Source organism: Chiroxiphia lanceolata, chromosome 3, assembly GCF_009829145.1.
Source record: "Chiroxiphia lanceolata isolate bChiLan1 chromosome 3, bChiLan1.pri, whole genome shotgun sequence".
NCBI classification, from domain to species: domain Eukaryota; kingdom Metazoa; phylum Chordata; class Aves; order Passeriformes; family Pipridae; genus Chiroxiphia; species Chiroxiphia lanceolata.
The window spans coordinates 23696641-23719975 of NC_045639.1; the positions used below are offsets into that span (position 1 = coordinate 23696641).

General features: G+C 41.9%; 1 protein-coding gene across 1 annotated transcript; it reads right to left on the reverse strand.

Moving 5' to 3' along the window:
• Positions 1-1017: 1017 nt before the first annotated feature.
• Positions 1018-16307, reverse strand: UTP25 (UTP25 small subunit processor component). The gene is given in 19 exon segments (XM_032681381.1): positions 1018-1566; positions 2372-2617; positions 3034-3146; positions 3766-3948; positions 5180-5273; positions 5275-5380; positions 7394-7613; positions 8669-8682; positions 8685-8810; positions 8813-9055; positions 9058-9076; positions 10411-10441; positions 10443-10483; positions 12559-12626; positions 12629-12757; positions 13493-13577; positions 13579-13746; positions 14926-14965; positions 16141-16307. Coding segments are annotated over 19 exon segments (2274 nt in total). The 5' UTR covers positions 16242-16307; the 3' UTR covers positions 1018-1319.
• Positions 16308-23335: the final 7028 nt, after the last annotated feature.

The following is a 23335-nucleotide window of genomic DNA, read 5'->3' on the forward strand; positions in this document are numbered from 1 at the left end:
GAAAGAAAATTCCTTAATCCTATTTCATGTGCTTGTTTTCATACGCACAGCCACAATTCTCCCCCATCCAGCCTGAGCCATACAAGAAAAATCCTTGTTTGCTGCTACTGCCGTCTGTACTGTACAGATGTTCACAAGAAAAACTTCACTTGGGCTGGCTCTTAATTCTTGTGTGCTCCAGCAGAGGTATGTAAAATTAATAAACATCTACTTACAATGCAAAGAAAGAAACCGCATTGATTTTCATGTCTACTAAATGATTACTAGCCTCTGAGAAATACAGGACTCAAGCATATGACAAAAACTGGCAAAAATCATGTGCCTCGTTTACTCAAGGAGTTTATTTCACTTCGTTATATTTACTTTAAGCCTCCTAGACAAAAACTCCCTCAAGCTTACTACAGGATGGTTGTTTCCTTCCAGCATGTGGGCTGATGCAGGGCTCACCTGCCCCTCCAGAGAACAATTTTCCCACTGTCCTAGCACTTGCTTACAAGAACTAATCTCCCTGCTTTTAGCTCCTTTTAAATTAGGCTTAGCTTCTTGGAAGAAGAAAATACAGGCAGCACCATGACACTTCCATGCTGTCCATAAGCAACTATTAAGAGAAAAAACACAGACAAACCACCTTCACCCATGGTGTGAGACATGAGACCATGGATATTTGCAACTGCACCACCTGGTTTTGTACTTACCCTGGTAGAACTGACAGGCCAAAAGGTCTGTTATAGGAGGCAGAAATATTTAGGTCACTCTAGAAAAATGCAAAACCAGAGCTCCTACCCAAGCACACATTCATGAATTCTCAAAAGTGTCAACTTGAAGCAAGTCCACCTCTCATTCAGCAACACACTTGTGTTGAAGAGGCTTTGCCTGCACCTCCCTTGTGTAGGCTTACAGAATAGTGACTCATTAAATACTTGGGCATATTTCTTACCCTAGATTAGAGGAAAATGTTTCCTTTGATAAAAGAAGGTGAGTTTGCTACACCTGAAAATGAAGTGAAACAGTCAAAAGCTTATTTATCGCAGCATGATTCTTTATTGATCAGTGAGTTTTTTAATATACAAGAAGAATAGTTCTGGACTGATTTTGTTTCTATACAGAGAGTACTTCCTAGCCCCTGCTTTTTGAATTCCATCCTTCGTTTTTGTTGTTGCAGAGTACTGAAATACAAAATTTAATACTATGTGAACAATTTCAACAGAATATTTAATAAAAGGGAGTAAAAAGTTTAACACTTTTAAAAAAAAGCAATATAAAAAACTGCATTAGGAGTAAAATGCAGGCCCATCCAATTGTCCAGTGTGTAGTATGAGTTATTCATTTTCTCCTGTAACAAAGAGGTGCACGTTTTTCTTGGACTGTAGCATCTGAGCTGTGCGATCTATGCCAACCACTGCAGCCAATTTCTGAGCATCATACTTGGAGTAGAGCACAGTACAAGTCCAAGTAGCATCCACTCCATTGTCTGTGGCCTTCATCATGTTACAAATCTCACTGTAGAAGTGGGAGTATGTTGGTAGCTCATAGAAAATGAGGTTCCTAATGCCTTTTATTGTATACCTGTATTAGGAAAAAGCAAAGAAGTAAATTTGTTGCCAATTTTTACAAAATGTGAAAGTTAAACCACCAATCTTGTACAGTTCTTCCAATTTCCATCAACTTCAGTGCTCATCAGTTGTAACTCAACTCTACAAACCCTCTGTCATGGACTGAAGACTAAATAGAGAATCGAAATTTACCGGGTAAATCTTAGCACTGTCAGGCACAATGACTTCCTCTAAAGTACTGATCACCACCAACTTATGTAGTAGTCAGCCTCTTTAGCCTGGATTTTAAGACAGTGAAGCCTGATCAGACTAAGACTCGTGAAACTTTTTGTACTTGCCAAAACATCTTCTGCTAATAGAAAAAATCCTCTTCCATTAGGAACTTGTAAACAGCTCCAGTCAGGACGTAGCAAATTTTCCAAGTGGCCTCAGTTTGCTCTACTGCATTATTGAATCAATTGCACACCCTTTTCCAAAATTTTATGCAACTATTGTGGCACAGATGAACACAAATAAAAGGCCCAATGAATCCCATTTGCAGGCTATATCATCCTGTCCTGACATCAGTGGAACTTGGCAGCCCTTACCTTCCTGAATAAAGCTTGCACATACCCAAGTATTAAAGTCTCTGCAAAGGGACTGCTGACAACATGCAAAAACTTTAAAGTAAACTCAACAGATCTTTCTTCAGTCAAAGATGTCCTCAGAGAGATCCAACAGACTCAAAAAGCAGTACAGTCCGTCTATGATCAAGGTCAGACTCAGCCTTCAAAACAGCACACATGCAACTCAGAGGGAAAACTCGGTCCACAATTTACCTTTTGTAAAAGTGGAAGCGCTCAGTGAACAATAAAAACTGCTTCTCTCCCTTGAGAAAGAACCGCCTTGCTCTGCAGACAGCAGCCTTTTTAGTGTATTCACAAATGTGAGTAAAATTCAGGTCCTCTTTCTTGAAGTAATTTCGAAGACGGACGTAGTCAAAGTATGACGGGACGTAAATGAGCGTGTGTGACATGATGGCATCGCGGTACTCGGGCAAGACTTTGTCGATGAAAAACTGAAACCTCAGTTAAGAAAACAAGTATGTTGCAACCAGAGCTAAGATTTAGCTTTCTGATACTGACATGACCTCAAACATAGATACCATCCTACAACAGACTACAGAAGATTTTCTACACATTTTTCCTTTTTTTAAACTTCATAGGATTTCTACATGCATAGAGAATAAAAAGCTTCATCAGTACTATGCAATCATGGCAGAGACTGATATTCCTTTCCCAGACTTTATTCTCATGTGCCTTTGGGGGGAGAAGGCCAGTATTCCCCTCCATGTGTGCAGAGCTCAGCCTGCACCTGAGGACTAATAAAGGCATCCTACTTGTGGTGAAAACACAGTGTGCTCTGCAGGGAACAGTATGCTCCGCTAAACCCAAAACTGCAGTCATTAGGGCACAGCAAAACAGTCTGAAACACACAGTACCTTGCATCTATTACAGAAGTTACACTTTCAGCTTCTAATCTCCGAAAAACATGCGGAAGTTGGACCACAACGTGGCTAATGGAGCCAACGAGCGGCACATTGCGGACGGCCACCTGCGAGAAGAAAGTAGGATGTTAAGGGAAGCAGCATGCCAAAGGCAGCCAGCTTTCTGCTTGGAACTCACATCTGTCAGAGGTGCACAGGGCTGTTTTTAGGAAAGCTCCAATACAAAAGTACTGTCATGTATACACATACTGGATCTGCTAAATACACAATGACTACTAATACCCTGATTTCGATACATCTCCTAAGGTTTTTACTTTTCCTGTTTCTTTCAAAGTATAACAATTCATGCTTATACAGTAGGAGATTAAAAAAAAAAAAAAGGAAGCAGGTGAACCCTTCATTTAACAACAAAATAAATAAAACAAGATAACTTCTGTGTGTCAAATTAAGAAAAAAAAAAAGTCTGATTTCTGACATAAAACAGCAGTTATCCATGAAAGAAAAGGATCAAACAAGCATGGCTGCATAAAGAGTAGTTCTTCATGCCTCTGGCACAGCATGTAGCGTCATGGAGAATCAGACTGCATTACTTGGGTAAGTGAAATGATTGGCACAGTCTTTAAGCAACTGAGTTATGGAATTTTTCTGCGTGTTGGGTTTTCTGTTCCTCTCCCCCTCCCTTCTGTCAGCATTAGAAGAAATCTTTCAGCTCATCTGTGAGCTCACCTGCCCAACGTAATTGAAGCAGTGTTTGTTGAAGACAGAGTTGATCTGGGGGTCCTGAAGGGCACTGAACAGCAGCGTCTGCCGGTAGTATTTGGACCAGTTGTTGAGGTTCAGCATTCGCACTCGGGAAAAGTCTACCCCGTGGGAATCCAGAGGCAGCAGGTTAATGTGCTTCATCAGGTGCTACACAGACAGATGGAAACACATCACTGCTGACATCCCTGCACCCTGCGTGCAAAAGCCTGAACTGCATCAAGAAAGAGGGCAGGGACCAGCAAGACAGCAGAGCATATAAAACATCAGTATCTCCCAAGACAGGACTGTCTGGAACTTATTTACCACAGCAAGAGTAATTTACTTGATTTCCTGCCACCGAACTGAAAGCTACCATCTCTTTAGTCACCAGTAACAGTAACCTTTGCTTCCAATCTTCTCCTCGGGGCAAATATAATGGATTTGTTTGTATTAAAGTCAATGGGCCCAAGGTTTCTGAGCTAAAAGAAGCCCAAGTGCAGTTCAGCTCCCATCACATTCAGGGAGAATTTGGGGGCGTGTGAAGAAATTCACCTCATTTTTCCCTCAGGGAATGATGCCTAGGACTGGCATCCCTACCACCACATGGCAGGCAGTTGCACCTAGAGGGAAAAACAGGAAACAGGCTCCAGGACTCATTCTTTGCACATCACGTAGACTCATATGCCCTTCCTGGGACTCATGAGGAAAGAAGACAGCTTCTGGACTCATTTAAAATGCACAGTAACATCATACAGTCAAAATGCATGGTCCAGGTACTTCGAAGGTGTTTCTGTGTGGGAAGAAAATCCCCATCCTTTCTGTCCTGAAAACTTTTATTAACCAGAAGCCAAAAAGCACAGGTACCACCACATACTAGCCACAATCCAAAAGCTCTGTTTTCATTAAATGTACACAAAAACATTCATACTGTTTAACTATGGACTTGACTAAGGTTTAGTATCTTGGCAGTCAATGGAGACATGCAGCAGCTCTTATTGCTTTCTGGGGGAACCTGAATTAGGTTGTAAAGATTCCTCACATGGTTGCAGTCTGACTGAGACATTGGGCAGTCAGACAGCTGGCATATTTTCTCCTAGATGTGATTAAAAGAATCATCACTATCTCATCCTGCAAGGTAATTAAAACTGTCCAAAAAATATCTCTGACGAAATATACCACTAAAATTTATAAAGAACAGGTGCTGAATACTACCAAAATCTGTAGAAAGAATATTCTTAGTATAAGGAAAATGTCAGGGTGGTGGGAGAAAAAGGAAGAAACATACATGTCTGGAATCAAGTCAATAAAAACCAGCAATACTGCTCACTGCCAAAACCGAGTTACACCAGACTAACGAGACACAGTACAACACAAAAATGAATACATACGGAAGACGCACCAGAACGTGTTCCCAGTTCTGCATCAGGTAAATATCTGCTTGATCAATTATGAGAATTTCTATTGACGACAGAAAATCAAAATCTCTCTTCTTCCCCCTCTGCGCCAATAACAGTCCTCATCCCCAGGGGAGAGGCAATGATGATGTCTGATGAGTAAAATGGTGCATACAGCCTCATACTCTTCTGGAGAATTGCAACCCCTGTCCAACAACAACCAATGGCAAATTCTTAGTTAAGATCAATTATCAACCGTATTCTTCTAGCAGGCTCTGTAATAGTAACTCCCTACACCTCCTCTCCCTTGAGACATACTGATGATAATAGCTGGACACAACTAATCTGTCGGTAACTCTTCTGTCCTCAAAAAGTACTTACCCACTCTACCCCCATTTGTCAAGCATTTGGAAAATTTTCATGAAATTCAGCAAAGTCTTTTAGTAGTACTTTTTTCCAGATTTTTCAGAACCTGGACAAAATTTTTTGACTGAAACATATTTTTTGTGATATTTTTTCTGCTAAACAGGGGGATGAGAGGGCTGAAGTACTTAAAGAAAAAAAAAAGCCAGAAATTATTAACTACTCCTTTCACCCTAAATCCTAAACTTTGGTCTCTGCCTTTAGTTACTGTTATTTTAATCTGTCATGAAAGATTTGGTGCGGACCTCTTGACTATATAACTGCCTTTATTGAGAGAGCTGCAAGATTTGCTACTAAACCACGAAGGTTCTTCATACTACAATGACCAATGCATGACCAGTTCTGTACGTTGCCTGCCACTGCTTCTCACACCATATGCTGCAGGGTACATGCTGATGCAGCTTATGCATCATCTCATGTTATAGACAGGAAAGGGAAGGAATCAAAGGAGTTTGTGTCATAACTACCTGGCAATATTGCTAGAACCCAGTTTTCTGATCTTAAAAATCTGGCTAGTCCAGACCACATTCAAACGACCCCTACAGTCTGCCCAACAAAGGAGTCTCTCCAACTTCTTTCTCTGTCTGTGTGAAGCCAACTATCACAAGTACAACTGAAGAATTTCACACAGACAGACACTGGTGGGGGTCCCTACTGCTATTTTAACCCAATGACAAAAAAGAAAAAAAAAAAAATGAAAAAAAGTAAGGTACATTTAGTTGAATTTCCAGGAAGAAGATATCACTTGTCAGAGCATATACACAGCTTAGCAACATCAAGTCTTTTTTCTGTTTAAAAATGTGAAAGAGTGGTTTCAGTAAGGCATAACAAATGTGGTTTAAATTAGATCTTTGTGCAGAAGTAACAGGGTGTGAGGCACAGTAAGAAAAGAGAAATTTTTCTGCTTCTATGATTTGCTTCTGCAAGCAAGAGCACTGAAAGTTTGTTCAAGCATTTCTTAACACCTAGTAAGTGGAACAAGCAGACTGCGTTATGGGAGAAGACTGAAAGGAAAATTATTATGCTACTGAAAGTAAGATGCTCTCAGCCTGAGAGATATTCACTAGGGAAGGAAGAAAGAAAGACCGAGTGTGACCTGCTTGTAATCTTCATTACATTTCTTGGGGTGCCAATTTATCTTCTGAGGCACAATATTTCAAAAGCCTCTGATCTGTCAAGTTAAGTTAAAAAAACTGCCTTCTCATCTTGGCAGCTCCAGGAACCAAGCCACTAGCTAATTCTCTGCATACTGAGTTACTAAACAGCATAAGATTACAATATTATGAAACAGTCTCAAATTTGCTGCTGGTCCAACACTCCTACTTGCTGCCTCCCTTGCTTTTCATGAAAACCATGGGAAAAAAAGCAGAAAACTTTGCTCAGTATTGAGCTTTAAGTTTGTTCCAACCATTACCAATTACAAGAGACATTGTGAACAGGCTGATTAAACCCCAAAGATTTTTTTTATAACATGAAAGACTTTGCTGCATAATCAAGGCTATCTTCAAAATGAGGTGTGGGCAGTCTTTCTAGAATAAAGCAGTCATTGCATTTTAAATGATTCTGAACTTGATGCAAAAATAATTACTTTTCTAATTTCTCTTCCTTTTTAAGTTCTGGCAAGGCAAGAAAAATTTTCAGAAAAATCCAACTTGCCAGTGCAAAAACAGCAGGAATACCAAAGAGCCTAGAATGTCGCCAGAACTTCAGCCCTGATAGCTCCTAGACATTTGAGAAGATCTTGTTATTTCGCAGTTCTTTCCAAGCTAAAACCTCTCTGTTCAGTAAGTCATTACCAATTCTGAAGTGGTCATCAATGTTGCCAGCAAAGACGGCTTCATAATCTTCAGGTCTTTTCAGGTTGGGGGGCTTCTCTTCCGGGTCAGAGCCAAACTCCCCTTTGAAGCGCTTTTTATTACTTACATCTATTTTTTTTTTGTCATTCACTTCAAGAAGATTGATGAAAATATGCACAATTCGCAGAGCACATTCCCTGAAGGGCACTATAATCAGCACCTGCACAGATCAATAGTTACAACAGAATAACCCATAAAATATGAACATTCGCAGTTAACTGTATGTTAAATTATTTTTTTACTTGGATATGCCACCGGGGGGCATCCCAACAACCAAAACAAATCTGACATGCAGTGGGGAAGGAGGATACAATGGGATGCAGTGTGCTCATGAACTGGTACTGGCCAGCAGCTCAGTTTGGTTCCCCATCTCACACCCAGGATACCATACAGGGGAACTGAAAACTAAGCATGTTCTCCTGTTCCCCCTTGCCCCCAGGCAAGCAAGAGCTCTCACAATACAGAGATGGGGTCAATGGCTGGCTTCTGGGTGAGTGGCAACAGTCTCTGCACAAATATAGATGTCTAACAGGAGAGTCAACACAGAAACCAAAGCCATTGGCCAGGTGTGCAGCAAACACTAAAACCCAACTCTGGAATTGTTCAACAGGCAGCTGGCACACGAGTGACAGGCTGGCCATAGTTGAATCCGCCTGGTTATCAACTAGAGGATGCTGTGAATCCAGGGAGGACTGGTTTGGGGTCCACTCCCCCAGTTATGAGAGGTGGCCTTGACAATGGGATTCCCTGAGGTCTCCCAGGTACAGAAAGATCCTTCCATGCAGGCAAGTCCTTACAAGTGCATAAAGACAAAAAAAATTCTGGCACAAACCACACTGGGTGACAGCCTACACTACCTGCACTAATGGTGAAGATGATGTGGAAGCACCTGTCTGTGCTAGTAGATTTAGATATGGAAGCAGGAAAAGGTAACAGCCTGTAGCGATATGGGGACTAACAAAGAGGTAAGTCAAACTCATGGCTTGGCACAGAGACAGGCTGGTTATCAACCCCATGACCACTGCTTCTCGCAGGGCACTCGCCCTGGCCATAGAGGACAACTTTTGGGCACGATAAAGGGATGTGGAAAGCCACATGCCCAGAAACATGTCACCTGAGGGAGCAGCAACAGAAATACTTCTGTATAAACTACCAGGATGTTTGTACAGGCAGCCAGGATGGGGATGGGGAATCATGTTAATGAAGCTCTCTTACCTTAGGCCTAGTGGCCCCTGATCCCTGTAGTCATCTGTGTCAGACCCTGGCTTTCGGTCTCTTCGCTTGGCATTGTTGCTGAGCACCTGGGCATTTGCCTTCAGAACATGGTTCAAGGCATGCAGGCAGTAAGCATGCCGGATTCTTCTCCATTTGTTAAAGCATTTCTTTCTGGATAGAACAAGTCCCGGTATGTATTCATGATACAGAAGAGGTCTCTTTGCAACGGGGTAAAAGGGGAATCGCTTGGTTTGTTCACCGAGGAGAGAAATTGTTTATTCACTTTTGGCCAAGTGGACTCTAAAGGCTTGTGGAGATAAAGCTGTTTCACATCAACTTCTTTGTCTGCTTTCAAAGTTTTATGTTTCTCCAAAGTGGAAGAAAAGTTAGTCGGCCCAGTCTTGGCCACTGAAAAGAAAAAGCCAACACAAAGAGGAGTCAGATTACCCAACTTGTGATACTTTAAAGGCATGTCACCAGAGCTGACAGTTTATATCAAGTTCATGAAATTCAGGAATTACCTTTTCATAATATAAGTTGAACCCTTTTTTCAATATACAATTATTTTGTATAGAGGTCGGCCAGGGCAAATAACATAACTTGAGCTCAGCGGGGATCTGGATGTGATGTGTCTATAACTGTTTCTCATTTTACAGAAAACTGAGGAAGGATGCATTTTCTGCCTAACCCACCCAGCAAATCAGTGGCTCAACCCAGAAAAAGATGAAAACCCTGGACTCCACTATGCTTACCATTGCCACCCTGGTTATAACCCTACGTATTTAAAGATGAAAACAACCCAGGGGCTATCCCAGAAGTTGTATTCAGGTTGCTACATGAAATCTGCTGGGTGTCCTCTCTGATTTTGAGGGTAACAGCTATCAGTTAAGAGGGAAAAACTCTAAGCCTTCTGCCATGCAAGCTGTTTCCCAACTATCCTCATAAAGTAGCTACACCAATTTAAGCAAAAGGATATCATGCACTTCTTCAGGTGGCACTGGTAATTTTGGCCACCATATTCCAAAAAAAAAAAAAAATAAATTAAACTTTTTTAAAAAAAAATCACAGCTTTCTCTCGGACTAACTACCATTGGATATCTTCCAATGAATGTCACCCAGCATATGGCTGACCAGAATGTAGGCAACTCTCCAAAACAAAATCAGATGTGAAAAAGTTAGGAAGCAAGGATTTGTCTAAAAGTGAGTATTTTGAAAACCAATATTCTCTGTTAAGCAATGAGGTGGCTTTCTGGTACCGGTAATTCACATATTATGCACATATTATGGCCAGAATTAACAATATAAGTAGTAACTTCCCTTCACCGGCTTGGCAATGCCACCCTGAAGCAAGAATGTCAAAATGCATCACAAGTACTTATAAATAGCACATGGTCACCTCACAGGTTCAGCTGCAGAGCACATCCCTGGCATCATGCTGTCACAACTCAGAAACAAGCCCTGTTTCTACTCTACGTCAAGGTTTTGGGACTACAGATCAAACTCTACAGCTGTATGTTCAGATTGTCACCATGTGCCTACAGAACAGCAGACTTCACATTTCAACTCGTTGCACAGCACTAGGTGCATAAGAAACAGTTCAACAACAACAGTAACAAATCTTGATATTTCCAGTGCCAACAGCTACTAATAACAATTAGAATCTACTTAATTTTTATATAAAAAAAAGGATTATTTAATCCAGGCATCTTTAGGAACTCTGTAAGGGTACAGAACACTATTACCTGGCTTTGACTTGAAGTTTTGGGAAGGTAGACATTTTCTCTATTTCTTTTCTTCAAGTTCTTTGTCCATGTGCTGTTAAATGGATCTATTTATAATAACAACAAAAAAAATAGCCTGAGAACTATTGCAGCTAATAGTGGAACCAAGTTTCAGAATGGATTTGCAAATGAGATGAACATTTTCCACGCTGAAATACCACAATTAAAACTAGTTATTTCAAAGCATTTGGAGATGAGAGAAAGGATGTTCAAATTCTCTCTACAGGAACAGAGGGACAGATTGACAGATTGCTTTTAAAAAAGAAAAGAAGCAGTTAGGGAAGTACTAGAATTTTCAAGCACAAAACAAATGTTGGGGCAGGAAACCAATATGTAGTAGAAAACACTGTGACAATTTTTTGCCTTTAGCTTGAACCATCCATCGCTTGCAGGTGAAAAAGGCTGTCAATAGTAAAGTCCCAAGTGGAACTTACTGCCCTTCTTAATTTATAAACAGTTCTGCCCAGGCTTTGGCCAGTGAGATGAACACAGTTTGTAATAAAGTATGAAAATATTAGGGGGGGTTATGAGAAGGGAGGAAAAAATTGCCTGAAGTGAGCAGAAGTCTGATTTATCTAATAGCATTATTTTTGAAAAGGAAAGGAGAGCAAATAACTGTTAAGTCATATTACACTCAAAGACACTGGCACACACACAGTCACATGCAAAGCGTATTTTGAAAGCCAGCCCTATGTCCTGCTTGCAGCACAGCAGCACTTGCTGCATAAAGAAAACGAATTAGGAACACGAGTGCTTGCCAACAAATATCCAGCCCACATACAAGTTATCCAGGCAAAAGTCAAGACATTTGCTAATCAGGACACTGTTGAGAAAATCTTCCCAGCAACACAAATGAACAGAGTATCATTTAATTGGACTACAGCTCGCTTCTCGGTTGAGTTTTAACCGATTGCCAGCATGTTTCAGATAAAGTAGAGGAAAGATGGATGCAGTTTTCAGGACTCCTAGTGACCTCAGGGCCAAGGAGAAATTCATCCCCGTTCTGTTATCTTAGGGTGACTCGTTTTCTGTAATAGATTATAAGACACTTCCGAGCTACAAGAACCCACTGAGAAGTAGTGCATCATTTATAGGTGGAACAAAGCTCTTAGATACTTAACATGCAGCTGGAGAACTACCATTCTCATTAAAATGCAATGCCAACAGCCTAAGTAAGTCATATTCTTATGGTAACAAGAACGAGCTGTTTTTTCTATCACATGGCCCTTTGATGCTTCCACACATTTCATGTATCAACCAGCTGCCTCCCAGATCTAATGTCAGCTGCTGCTCCAAGAGTGACAAGCCAGCATCACTAGGGATGCTACAAACATATTCTCTCTCTCAACTATGCCATCTTAATTAAAGCCACAGAGCATAAAATACGAGCAGAAGCTCGGCAAGTTGCCAGTGTATGGATAGCGCTGAGCGATCGCACACCTGTGCACTGATTGTATTACATAGCTGGGATGACTTCCACACTGGAGCTCAGATGCACCCAGATTCTGTGCGACACCTAAAGAACACCACGCATGTTCCACTGAGGGCTCATACCTTCCTGATCCTGGTGCAGTCAGACCTCTGCATAACCTTCAAAATTCTGAGAGGCCCAGAGCATTTGTCTAAATTGACTGTGGTTGCACCAAGCTTCTCAGAATCTCACCTCTAACTCCACTGAGTTGTGAAGGATGCCCTCACAGGTCAGCTTTGTGATTATCTCCTGTGCTGTTTGTGCCAAAAATATCTTCCATAGTCAAGTGCAGGCTGCAGAGCCCTTCGTATCACACTGGCTTTTAAAACTACTGTTAAAGGAACAGAACAAGATATAACACCCTCCACACACATTTCTGGATCTTCATACTTCAAGCTTTAATCGTCCACAGCAGAAACCATGCGTGAATCCCAGTCCACAGGGGCTCCAGAAATCAAATGGTTCAGCTACACAACTGCTACAACAATTCCTTATGGAACCAGCTCACACATGGGCAATGCATGATAATGCAGTGGAAGAACTTGGAAACTATACAGAGTATCCTTAAGGTGTTTGATAATTTAAACATGTTTACAGATACTCTTCTAATGCAGATCCCTAAAACACAAACACACTACCTTCGGAAAAGCTTGTGAAGAACTTCTGTCTCTTGTATCTGCATTGCAATCTCCACTCTCCTCTTCCTGAAATTGGTTTCCAAGCTAAATTCAGATTCGTGTTTCACATCAGTAAACTCCTCAATTACTCCATGACGTGGGTCACCAGAGGTATCTGCGCCATCATCCTGCTCCTGGCCGAGTGTCTGCTCTGCTGTGCCTGTAGTTGTCAAGGGAAGAATGGGTTATTTCTCCTGGAAAAGTTACTGTCTGTAGATGATGTTCACAGTCTGAGTTACTGTCTTTTTCCTCCCAATAACTCTATCAAAAAAGATAAAAACAGGCTTTGTATTCTACAATAAAGATGACTTTTGGCTAGCATGCCAAATGTTACATAATTCAAAATGTGTTTCCCCAGAGAAAATTAAAAAAGTAATCTCTTTGATGAATAAACTTAGTTTCCAAAGACCCAAGTAACTGGAAATAATTAAAACTTGATTCCTCTCTCACCCCACGTTTTTTTGCAGACTCATAATGAGGGATCCTAATCCTAAAGGTGAGGTTTTCTCCCAGTTTACATGCTCTTTCCTCTGCTATGAGCAAACCTTTCCCTCCTCTCGGTGGCAGCAGCCAAGCCAGATGCTGCTCAAGAGAGACAGCTTTGTGTCTCCCATGAGTGGGGTGAGACCCCTGGTATGGGCTGCTCCATGTGGTTTTCCCCTGTGCTGCCGCACAAACAACATCTGAGGAAGCAGCAGTGGGCTGTCTGACAGAAAATGACACAGCTAACCCTGTCCCCGCTAAATCCTTCAGCAGTTGCTGCTCCCACCCACACAGAGGCAATGCAGCAAGAGTCTCCAAGGCAGAAGAGCACTCAGCCAACAAGCAGTCTACACCAGATCCAGGCTAAAACCATACGTTACCAAACATTTACCAAAGCATGGAAAAGACAAACTACCTGCTTCCTCCTCTGGTACATCATTCTTATCTTCTTCACCTCCATCTGCTTCTACCCTCTCCTGGAATCCTTCACTGTCCATTTACTGCCTCACGTTTCCCCACTTCTTCTGATTCACTTTCATCTTCCTCTTCCTCACTCTCAGACTCAGGAGAGGTCTTCAGGGTAGCCAGCAGCTTATGATATACAGACACCTGTTCCACTTCCAGTCTCTGATCGCTTTCTGCACTCGATTTATCAGAATTCTCATACTGGAAAGGAAAACGAGTGTACAGCACTACAGTAACAATTAGGCAGCAGGCAATTACCCTTACTTCTACTTCCATCGTTATGTTCCCCCCTCTCCCCATGCAACCCTTATGCAGATGCAAAGGAAGTTTTCAAGCCACCATTTTATGGCCATCAGTTATGCTGGACACCTCCATTTAGATTTGAAAGCATCTTGGGAGAGACAGTCTGAAGTGCCTTGTTCTGGCACCGATTTGGACTTAGAGCATCACAAAATCCAGTTCTTTCAGTCTCAACAAAGTGAGGGCATTGATCTCCACAGACAAGGTATTACTGAACTAGCATTACATTCTTCTAAGAAAACCACTCAGAGATTGATAATCATAGAAGGGCACCCCTACAAGAGACAAGCACACTGGAAATGCTTCTGGCTTTCAAGAAGGTAAGTGAAATATCTGTCAGCTGACAATGGTTCCCCAGGGCGTTGGTCAGTTTGACCCAGTTGTACAGCCCTACACTTCAAACAAGCCACAGTCAGAGCCAGTTCTGTCCTGAGCATGCATAAGCCAGTGTCCAGATTATAGACAAATGTATACTGAAACAGAAATATAGGCACAACAGCATTTACTCCTTTCTTAATTCCTCTCACTCCAAAAGGAAAAATCAGTACATACTATATTAATGCACAAAATTGCTGAAGGAAAAAAATGAAACAGAGTAATAAATTTTCCACACTAAGACTCTGAAGTGTTTTATTCATCTGATGATAAAAAAGGTTACCAAATCCTGACTGAAAGGTAAAGCACTGGCAATCTGAAGAAGAGGAAGGAGCATTAACATATTTCTTTGTTCAACAGAGAACGAAACATCTCCTAACTCATGCAACACTAAGTTTACTAACATTATTAAAAACAACTTAAAGCATGATATAATTTTCACTGTAACTAAGTATATGCAAAAAATCCAGGAACTGCTGTTATTTCCTGCTGCTTCTGCCCTCTTATGGTATTACAGTTTTGAGTTAGACATTGCAGAGAACAATTCAGAGCTACACAAAAATCACATTAATTTTTTTCTCCTAAATACTTGTTTTCTAAATGGAACAACTTAATCAGTCAGAATAACTTGGTAACACAAAATGCAAAGTTTTCACTTCACTGAACTCCACAAAGGTAAAAGTAAGGAAAAAAAAAATACATTACCAGTTCACATATTTGAGTTGCTTCTGGTCTTCCAGAAACCCTGAAAAGAAAGCACTGAAATATCTTACTCTGTCAATGAAGTTATATACAGGATGAAAGAGATGAGGGGAAGAGTGAACAGATGAGTTTTACAAGTTTAAAGAAGTTAAAAGAAAGTTTAAAACCAAAGTATCACATATTTGTCCCTAAGAAAAACACTGCAACTAACCTTGAAGGGTCACCCTCTAAGATGATACTACACCCCGTACACGAAGCCTAAGTGCTCAAGCATTACAACAGATCAATAAAGTTCTGAAGTAAAATCCAGCTTTAATCAGAAGACGAGGTGATAAAAGGAATTTAAAAGAAGCTAGCTACAAGGATAGTTTTTACAAAGTTAACCAGAGCAAGAGCCTATCTTTAGCACTAAATATTGACCTACCTACTAAATATTGACAAACTACAGGAAAACAGCATTAATCAACCAGTGCTGGGACTGCAATTCTGTAAACAAGACACTGTACACAAGCTAGGCTTAAACTAACCTCAACTACTTCAAAAAGATGCAGAGCCTTGAGTGGGACTGAGCGTCACTGTACAGCAGGACACTCTTCCCAGCAGGACAGGGCTCTGCCTTCCATCCCAAGCGACACAGACCAGGAGGGTCCCAGGGGACACACAAAGAATGGACCTTAACACTATGTGCCTTCTCCTAAAGGCATATCTTAACCTGGTGACACAGCAGTGTTTTCCTCGCAGGCTTCCAAGGCTTTACAGCAGCACCAGGTCACACAGAGCATCTGGACTGAGCAACTCTTTCTTCAGAAGTTTACACGAGGGCACCAAAGGACGGTGCCCTCTCTGACAGACGGGTATCCTGCCCAGGAGGCATGGCTTTTATCACACAGGTCTTCGGTGCTAAATTTTCACAGCCTGTGCGGCATCGGAAAGGGGCATGGGACAAACAGTGGGAAAGCTGGAGCCCTGACAAGCCAAGGGACGGGCCTGGAGTCAAACGGGAACCCAACTTCGCACTCCTCCGCTTCCTCATTCCTCTTGGCAGCCTCCGAGCTGCACCACAAGAACCTACGACCTTTGTGACAAGAAAATCCGAGCCCAGACTTCCTGCCTTCCGTTCTCCTCTCGAGATTCCAGGCTTACGAGCGGCAGCGCACCATGCAGCCGCAACTCCCCTCCCTCCCTCGCTCCCACGGGTTCGCCCACCCCGGCACTCACTTGTCGTAGAACGGGTGCTCCTCCCCGAACTCCCGCAGGTGCTTCTTCTGTTTCTTGCTCAGGTTGCGCAGCAGCTCCCGCCCGCTCCGCCGCTTCCCCATCCCGGCCCGGCTCCCTCCACGTGGGATGCCCCGCGCTGTACGGCGGCCCGGGCACGCCTCTGTCGCACGGCGGGGCGGTCCCCGCAGCCCGGCACCGCCCCGGTGCTGCCGGGGGCGGGTGTCTCATGCCCGGGGAAGGCGGGGCCGGGGGGCGGCTGGAAGGAGCGGCCCAGGCCGGGGGTGAGCCCCCCGGGCCGCGCCTCGCCCCGCCCGCCGCCGGCCAGCGAGCCGTATGGGGAGCGGCGTGGGTGGTTGGGCCCGCGAGCCCCGCTGGGGAAGGCAAAATGCCGGCAGGGAACACTGGTCCCAGATTGTGTCCCAAACCCAGACCCACTCCCGAAGATGCTCCCCGTGACCCCGGGTTTGGTAGGGGCCGTGACGCGTTTCCCGCTGCCGCAGCGGGGCTGAGGCCGCCGAGCAGCGTGTTGCGGAGCGCAGCCGGCACCGCAGCCCCGCACCCCGGCAGCCCCCGCTCCGCCGTGCCCGGGGCTGCTCCCCCCCGCCACGCTCCCTCCAGCCGAAGGAGCGGCGATGGCTGCCCCGCACGGAGGGGCGGGTGCTGATGAAGCCCAGGCTGTAATGAGAGTGGGCGGAGGGATGTTGAAGACCTTCTCCGTTTCTCTTTGCACTGCAAGCTTTTGTGTATAGTTACCATAACATATATTTTATGTATATTATTATATATTAAAGTATATTTTTCCCGCGTACACTGGGGATATGATTGATAAGCTTGGGCGTTTGTCCTGGAAATGGACATAGAAACGGTCCAGGTTGGAAGAGACCACAGGTCCAACCTGACTGCTTAAGCGGGGTCGTCCTACAACACATTGGACAGGACTGCATCCAGATTGTTTTTGAATATCTCCAGGGAGGGAGACTCCACAATCTCTCTGGGCGATCTGTTCCAGTGCTCAGTCACCTGAACAGCAAAGTTCTTATGTTCCGGTGGAACTTCGTGAGCATCAGTTTCTGCCAGTTGCCTCTTGTCCTATTGCTTGGCACCACCAAGAAGAGCCTGGATCCATTCTCTTGGCACCCCTCCTTTAGATATTTATACACATTAACGAGGATGAGTCAATGAATCACGGAGAGGATGCTCTGAGCTTTACTGCAATGATGAAATTTTTTAATTCTCACAGCATTACAGATGAATGCAATGTCACTTCCAATCTCTAGCTACAGAAGCAGTGATGAACTAAATACAGTCTGATCCACCCTCTCCATACCTTGAGGAACACTGCAAATGGCCTATTCAGGTAGACACTACTTGAGATCCAGCATCTTCCCCAGATGACCCATGATCTGCAGTGCTTTGCTAAAAACTACGAACGTTCTGGGAAAACCTCTACAATAAACCTAGAGGAAGAGACCCAACAGAAGTACTTAAAGTTCAGACTGCTTTATTCTGAAAGGTAAAATCAAAAGCTCCAAATGAAACCACACTAAATTCTGGGTCTTCAAATATCTTACTGCTGAATCTTACTGAACACTGCTTAAGGGTGAAGTAAAATACTTTTGTGTGCACGGAAATGAACACTCCTATAGAAAACTACTTTACATTGTGTCAAATAAATTCGAACTCAATTCTTGACTTTAAAGTTCTTTATGTTCCTTACATCCCTGTGTTTCTGTATGATCTAGCAGAAACTCCTCTGGTCTTTAGTAAGGACAGACTATAAATGGTGTTGTTATGTGCAAAGCACACACAGTAGGTTTCAGTTTGTCTCTGTGAGTACAAAAACTAAGTGAGAGCAAGGGAATTCTAAATAGGATGGAGGCAGAGAGTATTTTAGGGGAAAATGGTTTAGCAGTTGCTGATTGTAGCTTCTTGACTATCTTGACTTGAGGGCATCCATGGATGTGACTGAAGCAAGGAAACACATTTAACTGCACTTCAGTTACACAGAAGCCTCAAGGAGTTGTTACTCCTGCTGTCTGCCCCTTCAATAAACCCCTGTGGTGTGGAGGAAATTGTCTTAATCCAATCCATTCTACTGACCCTCTTTATCCAGTTCCCCATAGCAAAGAGACGTCAGTGGCACTTGGCTGTGCCCAGCAGCAGAAATTCCCTTAGCAGGCTCTGTCAAAGCCAACATGTTATGTAACAACACTGACTAAAATAAACAATTTCCAACTACCAGGATTTTTATGTGGAGTTGGCAGCCATGCTAAGAGGAAAGATTCTGCCAATCAATCCTACCTCTGTCAGGAGGAGGTTTATTTGTATGTTGCAAAATTGTTTTTTATCGGCTTCTGCAATTTGGCATCGGGAGACAGTAGGAAGAGCAGGAATCTGTTCAGAGCTGAATTGTGAGAGCTCAGCAGCTCTTTGGGGACTGAATCTGGGTGCAGCTGCTAAGGCAGTGAGCAGTTGGAAACCTCCACATTCCTGTGTGTTTAAACAAAAAGGGGAAATAACAGGACCTTGGTGGCAGTAAGGTTATAGCTTGGACTTCAGCATTTTTTGTACACTCTTTCCAAAATTCTGGCTCTGATGATATTTCACAATATTCCGTGGGGTTTTGCTCCGCCTTTTTTTTCAGGAATTAAAAATGCATTAATCTCAGTCTTTTGTGATGCTCTGAATGCCAGCACTTGCTGCTGTGACCATTTAGTCACAACTGTTTTGACAATAACAGATGGTTTTTCTAGCAGTTTACAAGATTTGGGCCTGTAGCTTAATGTCTACTGTCACCCCCTTTTCCTTCATCCTGACTTCCATTTAACCCCTGAAACCAATGAGACTCCAGGGATTGCTTCCTTCTTTCTGCTCAACTCCTCCCTCCCTCCTCCCCACACCTTGTGTGAGAAGGATCCTGCTTGGGCAGCATTTGGTGTTCAGGATTAAACTATTTAAAACACAGTGGTGCCATTTACAAGTGTCTTAAGAGATGTGCTCCCCAGAAGATTAACACCTCAGCTTCCCTGTGGTGAGGCACTGGCAGTAAAGCTGCACTGACACTGGTATCCCATGGACTGGAGAGCGTGTAACCACCTCGTGTTGCACGATAATCCTTTTCTTAAATTAGATCTCTCCACTTCAAAATTTTAAACCAAATTGCTAACTTAACTTGTATTTCTGAAGAAGTGAAATCACATGTAAGTTACACTGGAGCTCCTAGTTGCTAACATGATAACATATTTCCAATGTGTCCGATTCCAGTAATAATGCAGGAAAGAAAAGGAAGGTAAAAAACCTTGCGTTATTTGTAATCTGTTCTGCTGACCCAATTCTGTCAGCAGCCACAATTAAACCCTGTCAGCAGAAGTCTCTTGCTGCTACCTGTGTATCTCCAGCACTTTTATCTGCATGACATGTTCCAGAGACAGATGGGTTATAAAAGCTGCTTCCTTTATTTTAGAGAACTCTGCTTATCTGAACATAATGGATTCCTCCTTGCTAGTTTATTGCCTTCATTCTTTTGTTTTGTTTCATGTGCAGCAGCTCACTTACATGCTTTCCTTCATTCCTGCTTTTCTACTTTTGCTTTTGCCCATTCCCTTGCAAAATGACTTTTTTTTCATTTTAGTGTATGTTTTTAATTGGAATAAGTATGTTGATCATATACTCTCTTCCTATCCAAATGCAAAATGGAGAGCTAAATTTAAATAATTTGCCCTAAGTTACTTACGCAGTGTAAGTTACACCAGGGACTTTAGCATATAGCTTATAAACTTGAATGCTGTTTTATTTACTAAATGCACTTCTGTGGCATGTAATAAAAAGAAAGATGTGTGACAAGATACTGTCTGGTTACAATGGGAAAAGTAAGTGATGACATCATGTCTTCCCTGATCTCAGACTATCCTTGCTTAATCTTCTTTGTCACCTCTTTCCATCCATCCCTCCTTTCCTAGTAACTGAAGGGTAACACAGCCACCCTTTGAAGCACGGCCATACTTAAGGCGACAGATTTTGTAACTTCTTTACCCTCCTCTCTGTAGCATTAAATATTTTTTACTTACGTATTCAAGTTACTTGTTTGTTTATTCTTAAGCAACATGAATTTAGCTAAGAACAAACTGCTGCGGGCTTTTGTATTAAGCATCTGTTCTCAAACAGCCGCATTTAGCCTAATGCTCTTATTTTGCTGATAGAAACTAAGTTTACCTTTTTTTTTTTTCCGGTGTGAGCTGTATTTCGAATGATGTTGAAAATCAAGCTGCAACTCTTTTGACAAATGGCTGATACATTTACTGATGCTATAATTCCTTAAACTGTGGTTACTATAACATATTGTCCATGTAAAAACCACTACAATTAATTTAGTGTTCTTTAAAGAACTACAAAGCTCACACACTGAAAAAATATGGAACATGGAGAATATATATATATTATATATAATACATCTTAACATTTTAGTCTGTTGAGGGTGAGGGGAGCCCAGCATTTTAGAAAGAACCACAAAAGCTGCCTTGAATCCATGTGTTGTCTATAGCAACATTAGCTTAAAAAAACCCAAACCCACAACCATTTCTGAGGAAGAATGTATAATGCAGAGGAGAGTTTAACTACCAGCTTGTATGCCAGAAGTGGAAAACTGAATGTGAAAGAAGGGGATGGAGACATAGCCCTCAACTGTCTGTGGGCACCCAGTAAAATGAATACATTCTTTTCGTTTTCAGACTAGTTCTGCAGTACATTGACACTGGGATCGTAGAAAACTCAGAGAGAATAGAAGGCCAGATTTTCCAAACTCTTAATACCCTGCACTGGGACAGGTTAAGTAAAGGTATAGATTTTAATGAGGTACTGGAGAAAGTGGAAAGAAATCTGTATTATGACTTTCTCTGCTTCTGGGTGGATGCCAACATAAAGGAAGAACCGGACCTTTTAAAACTGATCCTATTTAAAACACTAGAATTTCTTTTTCTCCCAGTAGTTACTGAACTAATCTATATTATAATTTTTTATGTTCCCTCTCGGATAATGCAGAATTATTGTTTTGGTCTGAAAGTTTCATCACCAGATTTGATTTCTGATGGCAAACTAAGCATTATGCTCTTCCTTAGCAGCGTGGCCACTGCAGGCTAAAGTAGTTCTAACTGGTTGTAGGTATCTGAAGTTGCTGTAAATGTTTGAAGTCTTGTTGGTGTTACTCATTTATGATGCCACTGTGTCTTCATAATGTAGATATTGTAACTTTCTCTAAGCAGAAGATGAAACATTTGTACTCTTAATGGCTTTGGGAAAAAGCCCTATGAATATTTTCAGCAGCTAACATAAAAAGCGCCCCTTATTTTTAACTGGAAACATATTCTGAGGCAAAGAGGAGTTAATATTTATATAGCAGGAGGGAATGAAAGATGAGTGATAATAATGTGCTGATGTACGGAAGACCTTGCTTCAGAGATGTGATACATTGATTGAGTGCTCTCTGATAATATCAACTGGCATTTAAGTAGAAAGAAGAAAATTTGCACTTTTTATTACTGATGTTTCTCGTAATTCAATAAACAGCATTTCAAAAGAAAGACATGTTTTGTTAAGAGAACTAGAAATTTTAAAGAGTGAGAGGTACACAAAACCCCAAATTCCATAATGCTGTCCTCTTACCATACATAAGTGTTGCAGAAGAAAATCGTTACGTGAGCTGTGTGCACCTACCTGAACAAATAAATTGTTTGTATTAAAGGCTGGGGTTTTTCATATTCATTCTGTAAATGAAATGCCTCTCAGATTTCTGTATCCTAGAGGAACTGGGTCGTGTAGGGGTTCACTGATATGATGTTACACACACAGATCCCCTGAGGACCTCAGTGATTTATCATGCTTGGCTTATATGAATGACTGTCAGAAACGTAACTTCCATTTTTCACCACACAAATGGACGAAGATGAATACTGTGGTTTTGTGGAAAGAAAACCCTGAACTTTAGAAGACCACAACAGTCAGAGGGAAACCTGAGGATGAAATGTTTGAATAGGAGCAAGAAGTCACCCCAAGTTTTATGATAGGAAAGACATTTTTGAAAGCCAGTTGTGTCATTTTTGTGGCTGCAGAAATGTGGAAACTAGAGGAAGGGTGGCATTTTCTAATGGCACTTGCTAGGAAAAGCCATGAACACCATGTGAGGTTCTATTCCCAAATTTCTAATTTGAAGGGACAATAATAGACTGCACCTGTTTTAGTGCAGTTTGAGCTAAGAGAATAGCAGCCTTGAAGGAGTTTTAACTACGGATTTATATTACACAAACAGTAAAACCTTCTTATGTCACAATTTCCTGGGTAAATGACTTTCCCTTGGATTTGCTGTATTTCCAGTGCTCCCTGGAATAACAGATAGATGGTAATTAATTTTCTGGCATGTGAAGTGCAGAACTGGCAGGAAAGACTTTTAAAGAAAGAAGCTTGCTGTATAGACAGATTAATGCTAACGTGACAATTAAGTTGTGGTAGTGGTATGATTAAGACTAACTGTAGAAACCAAAATTGAAGTAACATTCCAGACATGACTGATGACTACTGGCACGTATAAGGAAGAGAAATATATGCTCTAGAGCACTTGGATGAAATGCCAAGAATAAACTGAGACTGTTTCTTTAAACATCACACTAAATGATACAGAAGATACTGTTCACAAATTGCTTTTGTGCTGAAAGATACATATGGCAAATGAACCCCGGGTATCCTGGAAACGCAGGCTAATTTAGACAGTTTTTAAAATATCTTAATCCATAAGTATTAGGATTCTGCCACAACTGCCTTTGAGCAGAGCTTTCCTGACAATTTTTCAGTGGTTAAATGGCTCAAAGAAAAGTAACATAAGTGACTGCTCTGATTTACATAATATATTGGTCTGTATATTTTTGATACCTAAAGTAGGCTGGCAGCTGTTAGTCACTAAGTATTTGTGGAAGGAAATCCACCTCCAGTTTACTGGCAGTGACCAAGGATTTTAAAGATTGAATGGACTCGAAAACTTATCTATCTTCAGTGCCAATAATTAGCACAGCTCCTATTCAACCGAGACAGTCTAACCATGATGGAATGAAGAAATTTCACTGTCATATCTAACAACCACTTTCATGATACTTTTCTGAGTATTTGCTGCTGATCTGTGGGTTTCTGTAACAGCTTTACATGGCATCTA